General features: G+C 42.8%; 1 protein-coding gene across 1 annotated transcript; it reads right to left on the reverse strand.

Annotated features, from left to right (window-relative positions):
* Nucleotides 1–2,315: 2,315 nt before the first annotated feature.
* On the reverse strand, nt 2,316–5,908 carry LOC132574302 (deleted in malignant brain tumors 1 protein). Its single transcript, XM_060242664.1, has 4 exons — nt 5,875–5,908; nt 4,839–5,171; nt 3,693–4,019; nt 2,316–2,398 (listed from the first exon to the last, which is right to left on the reverse strand). Exons 1-4 carry the CDS (start codon nt 5,906–5,908, stop codon nt 2,316–2,318), a joined length of 777 nt encoding a protein of 258 aa, XP_060098647.1.
* Nucleotides 5,909–6,602: the final 694 nt, after the last annotated feature.

Consider the following 6,602-nt stretch of genomic DNA (forward strand, 5'->3'; position numbering starts at 1 on the left):
AAGAAACATTTCAACCCAAAGTTGTAGTCGTGGAACTTTACAACTGAAATAATCAATCTACCTCTTCTGAATGTTAACGGTACCTCTATACATCTGCTGATGAGCTAATATTTGATCCCCTACAACAGGGGTGGCCAATGGTAGCTCTCCAGATGTTTTTCCCTACAACTCCCATCAGCCCCAGCCAACATGGCCAATGGCTGGGGCTGATGGGAGTTGTAGGCAAAAATTATCTGGAGAGCTATGGCTGGCCACCACTGCCCTAAAAGTATTGCAAGAGCCTCTTAAAAAAACAGAGAACACTGGATACATATTCCAGAGCTAGCCAGGGCTTTAGGTGAGGTATCTTTCTTCACATCTGCCTCCAGCAAAGAGACCATGCGTGCACTTCAGAGCAGGCAGAATACGGTTGGATCCCATTCTTTACCCTCCTACCATTGCTTACCAGAGGAAACAGGATTCTCTTTAGTGGATGGAAGAATTCCTAATATATAAAAAAGAGAGAAAAAAGATAGTGTCTCTCCTGTCGTTACAAAATGTAGAATCATGCCTCCCCCCCCATTATTAACAGCTCCAGATTTCATGTACCTTGGTATATTTAGAAACATTACATGGCATACCTGAACAACTGACACTGGCATCTTCCTTATGTTGGCAATCATGGACTCCCCATCCATTGTGGGAACAGTTTTGAAGAGCGATTTCATTTCCCTGACATCCCACATTGTCTAGGATAATACTACCGTTGCCTCGACCAAACCAGGCACCTCCATGAGAGGAATTGGCCTCTCCGCAGTTAAGTTGCCTGCATACAACCTGTGCATCAAGTATGTCCCAAAAATCATCACAGACAGTCCCCCAGCTTCCATTGTGATAGACTTCAACACGGCCTTCACAGTTTGTGTTTCCATCTGCCAGTCTTATCAACGAGGGGCTTGCCAATGTTCCTGATGCTGAATGAGGTGCATTAAGAATTAAGAAAGAAATCAAGATATAAAACTTCAATAATGTATAATAGCCAACTACGGTTGGAAAGAAAACGTTTATTTTTAAAAAATTGGCATCTATATTTACCAGTTGTAATATGCCTCTCTGTAGATGTTGGAGGGGTAACTAATGTAAAAAGACAGACAAGAAGAAACATTTCAAGCCAAAGTTGTAGTCATGGAACTTAATGACTGAAATGATCAATCCGCCTCTTCTCAGTGTTAACGGTACCTCTAAACATCTTCTGATAAGCTAATATCTGATCCCCTACAACAGGGGTGGCCAACGGTAGCTCTCCAGATGTTTTTTGCCTACAACTCCCATCAGCCCCAGCCAACATGGCCAATGGCTGGGGCTGATGCTAGTTGTAGGGAAAAAACATCTGGAGAGCTACCGTTGGCCACCCCTGCCCCACAAGTATTGCAAGAGCCCCTTAAAAAAACAGGGAACACTGGATAAATATTCCAGAGCTAGCCAGGGCTTTAGGTTAGGTATCTTCCTTCAGATCTGCCTGCAGCAAAGTGACCATGCGTGCATTGCAGAGCAGGCAGAATATGGTTGAATCCCATTCTTTACCCTCCCACCATTGCTTACCAGAGGAAACAGGATTCTCTGTAGTGGATGGAAGAATTCCTAATATATAAAAAAAAACAGAGAAAAAAGATAGTGACTCTCCTGTCCTTACAAAATGTACAATCACGCCCCCCCCCACAACCATTATTAACAGCTCCAGATTTCATGTACCTTGGTATATTTGGAAAAATTACATGGCATACCTGAACAGCTGACACCGGCATCTTCCTTATGTTGGCAATCATGGACTCCCCATCCATTGTGGGAACAGTTTTGAAGAGCGATTTCATTTCCCTGACATCCCACATTGTCTAGGATAATACTACCGTTGCCTCGACCAAACCAGGCACCTCCATGAGAGGAATTGGCCTCTCCGCAGTTAAGTTGCCTGCATACAACCTGTGCATCAAGTATGTCCCAAAAATCATCACAGACAGTCCCCCAGCTTCCATTGTGATAGACTTCTACACGGCCTTCACAGTTTGTGTTTCCATTTGCCAGTCTTATCAACGAGGGGCTTGCCAATGTTCCTGATGCTGAATGAGGTGCATTAAGAATTAAGAAAGAAATCAAGATATAAAACTTCAGTAATGTATAATAGCCAACTACGGTTGGAAAGAAAACTTTTATTTTTAAAAAAGTGGCATCTATATTTACCAGTTGTAATATGCCTCTCTGTAGATGTTGGAGGGGTAGCTAATGTCAAAAAGACAGACAAAAGGAAACATTTCAAGCCAAAGTTGTAGTCATGGAACTTAATGACTGAAATCATCAATCCGCCTCTTCTCAATGTTAACGGCATCTCTGAACATCTGTTGATACGCTAATGTTTGATCCCCTGCAAGTATTGCAAGAACCCCTTAAATAACAGGGAACACTGGATAAATATCCCAGATCTAGCCAGGCCTTTAGGTTAGGTACCTTTCTTCACATCTGCCTCCAGCAAAAGACCATGCGTACACGCAGAGCAGGCAGAATACGGTTGGATCCCATTCTTTACCCTCCCACCATTGCTTACCAGAGGAAACAGAATTCTCTGTAGCGGATGGAAGAATTCCTAATATTAAAAAAAAAACAGAGAAAAAAGATAGTGACTCTCCTGTCCTTACAAAATGTACAATCACCCCTCCCCCCCACACACATTATTAACAGCTCCAGATTTCATGTTCCTTGGTGTATTTGGAATATGGCACAACTGAATAGCTGACACTGGCATCTTTCTTATGGTGGTAATCATGGACTCCCCATCCGTTGTGGTGACAGTCCTGAAAAGTGGGTTCATTCAACACTGTATAATAGTCAACTACGGCTGGAAAGAAAACTTTTTTTTTAAAAAGTGGCATCTATATTTACCAGTTGTAATATGCCTCTCTATAGATGTTGGAGGGGTAGCTAATGTCAAAAGACAGACAAGAAGAAACATTTCAAACCAAAGTTGTAGTCGTGGAACTTTACAACTGAAATGATCAATCCGCCTCTTCTCAATGTTAACAGTACCACTAAACATCTGCTGATGAGCTAATATCTGATCTCCTACAACAGGGGTGGCCAACGGTAGCTCTCCAGATGTTTTTTGCCTACAACTCCCATCAGCCCCAGCCAACATGGCCAATGGCTGGGGCTGATGGGAGTTGTAGGCAAAAATATCTGGAGAGTTACGGCTGGCCACCACTGCCCTAAAAGTATTGCAAGAGCCTCTTAAAAAAACAGGGAACACTGGATAAATATTCCATAGCTAGCCAGGGTTTTAGGTGAGGTATCTTTATTCACATTTGCCTCCAGCAAAGAGACCATGCGTGCACTTCAGAGCAGGCAGAATACGGTTACATACAGAATACAGAATACACGTGTTGTGAGCCGCCCTGAGCCTGCTTGCGGGGAGGGCGGGATATAAATAAAAAGTATTATTATTATTATGGTTGCGTCCCATTCTTTACCCTCCTACCATTGCTTACCAGAGGAAACAGGATTATCTGTAGTGGATGGAAGAATTCCTAATATATAAAAAAGAGAGAAAAAAGATAGTGTCTCTCCTGTCGTTACAAAATGTAGAATCATGCCCCCCCACACACAGTATTAACAGCTCCAGATTTCATGTACCTTGGTATATTTGGAAAAATTAGATGGCATACCTGAACAGCTGACACCGGCATCTTCCTTATGTTGGCAATCATGGACTCCCCATCCATTGTGGGAACAGTTTTGAAGAGCGATTTCATTTCCCTGACATCCCACATTGTCTAGGATAATACTACCGTTGCCTCGACCAAACCAGGCACCTTCATGAGAGGAATTGGCCTCTCCGCAGTTAAGTTGCCTGCATACAACCTGTGCATCAAGTATGTCCCAAAAATCATCACAGACAGTCCCCCAGCTTCCATTGTGATAGACTTCTACACGGCCTTCACAGTTTGTGTTTCCATCTGCCAGTCTTATCAACGAGGGGCTTGCCAATGTTCCTGATGCTGAATGAGGTGCATTAAGAATTAAGAAAGAAATCAAGATATAAAACTTCAATAATGTATAATAGCCAACTACGGTTAGAAAGAAAACTTTTATTTTTAAAAAAGTGGCATCTATATTTACCAGTTGTAATATGCCTCTCTGTAGATGTTGGAGGGGTAGCTAATGTCAAAAAGACAGACAAAAGGAAACATTTCAAGCCAAAGTTGTAGTCATGGAACTTAATGACTGAAATGATCAATCCGCCTCTTCTCAGTGTTAACGGTACCTCTAAACATCTTCTGATAAGCTAATATCTGATCCCCTACAACAGGGGTGGCCAACGGTAGCTCTCCAGATGTTTTTTGCCTACAACTCCCATCAGCCCCAGCCAACATGGCCAATGGCTGGGGCTGATGGTAGTTGTAGGGAAAAAACATCTGGAGAGCTACCGTTGGCCACCCCTGCCCCACAAGTATTGCAAGAGCCCCTTAAAAAAACAGGGAACACTGGATAAATATTCCAGAGCTAGCCAGGGCTTTAGGTTAGGTATCTTCCTTCAGATCTGCCTGCAGCAAAGAGACCATGCGTGCACTGCAGAGCAGGCAGAATATGGTTGGATCCCATTCTTTACCCTCCTACCATTGCTTACCAGAGGAAACAGGATTCTCTGTAGTGGATGGAAGAATTCCTAATATAAAAAAAAAAACAGAGGAAAAAGATAGTGACTCTCCTGTCCTTACAAAATGTACAATCACGCCCCCCCCCCCACAACCATTATTAACAGCTCCAGATTTCATGTACCTTGGTATATTTGGAAAAATTACATGGCATACCTGAACAGCTGACACCGGCATCTTCCTTATGTTGGCAATCATGGACTCCCCATCCATTGTGGGAACAGTTTTGAAGAGCGATTTCATTTCCCTGACATCCCACATTGTCTAGGATAATACTACCGTTGCCTCGACCAAACCAGGCACCTCCATGAGAGGAATTGGCCTCTCCGCAGTTAAGTTGCCTGCATACAACCTGTGCATCAAGTATGTCCCAAAAATCATCACAGACAGTCCCCCAGCTTCCATTGTGATAGACTTCTACACGGCCTTCACAGTTTGTGTTTCCATCTGCCAATCTTATCAACGAGGGGCTTGCCAATGTTCCTGATGCTGAATGAGGTGCATTAAGAATTAAGAAAGAAATCAAGATATAAAACTTCAGTAATGTATAATAGCCAACTACGGTTGGAAAGAAAACTTTTATTTTTAAAAAAGTGGCATCTATATTTACCAGTTGTAATATGCCTCTCTGTAGATGTTGGAGGGGTAGCTAATGTCAAAAAGACAGACAAAAGGAAACATTTCAAGCCAAAGTTGTAGTCATGGAACTTAATGACTGAAATGATCAATCCGCCTCTTCTCAATGTTAACGGCATCTCTGAACATCTGTTGATACGCTAATGTTTGATCCCCTACAAGTATTGCAAGAACCCCTTAAATAACAGGGAACACTGGATAAATATCCCAGATCTAGCCAGGCCTTTAGGTTAGGTACCTTTCTTCACATCTGCTGTAAGGAAAAGTCCCCTTATAGAACTTCGTGATTACCAGCTTGGTTGCCAGAGCACCTGGAGAAGTGACTCGCACATGTCTGGCCAGAGAATGTGAGTAAACCTATCCAGGGGCAAAAGGGACTTATGCAGTATTAGCAGCCATAACGCTACAAAGGCACTCTAAACCGGTACAAGAGTGCCTACCAGGAGAACGGAAGGCGCTAATGTTTGATCCCCTACAAGTATTGCAAGAACCCCTTAAAAAAACTTGGCTCACTGGATAAATATTCCAGAGCTAGCCAGGCCTTTAGGTTATGTACCTTTCTTCACATCTGCCTCCAGCAAAAAGACCATGCGTACACTGCAGAGCAGGCAGAATATGGTTGGATCCCATTCTTTACCCTCCCACCATTGCTTACCAGAGGAAACAGGATTCTCTGTAGTGGATGGTATGATTCCTAATATTAAAAAAAAAGCAGAGAAAAAAGATAGTGACTCTCCTGGCCTTACAAAATGTAGAACCACACCTACACTCACAGCAGGATCAGCTCCAGATTTCATGTACCTTGGAATATTTGGAAAATAATATGGGGTACCTGAACGGGTGATACAGGCAGAGCATGGTTGGATTACCTGCTTTACTCTTCCCTCCTCTCTCTCTCAGTTTCTCTTTCTGGTTTCAGTCTCCCTTTTGCTCCGTCTGTTTTTAAATCATTCAATGCCTGGCTCTCCTCTGACCTCCCCACCACTTTCTGTTCTCTTTTAAGAGTCCCATCCAACTCCCATCCATAATTGTCTCCCCTTCTCTCACCTTCAGTCTTTCCCATGTCACATATCTTTCTACTTCCCCTCACTGGCAAGTCCTTCTAGCTAAAAAATATTCTGTTCATATGGCAAAACCAATTTCATGCAGTTTTTTTATTTGATGTGGGATTCACTGCAGAAACACCTTTCTAACAAGGAGGGTTTTACTAAATTGTAGTTGGTAAAGAGGCCCTTTACCACCTTCCAGATTGCATTAATTTTTGGGTCTTATATTTGTCCTAGG

Source organism: Heteronotia binoei, chromosome 6, assembly GCF_032191835.1.
Source record: "Heteronotia binoei isolate CCM8104 ecotype False Entrance Well chromosome 6, APGP_CSIRO_Hbin_v1, whole genome shotgun sequence".
Taxonomy (NCBI): domain Eukaryota; kingdom Metazoa; phylum Chordata; class Lepidosauria; order Squamata; family Gekkonidae; genus Heteronotia; species Heteronotia binoei.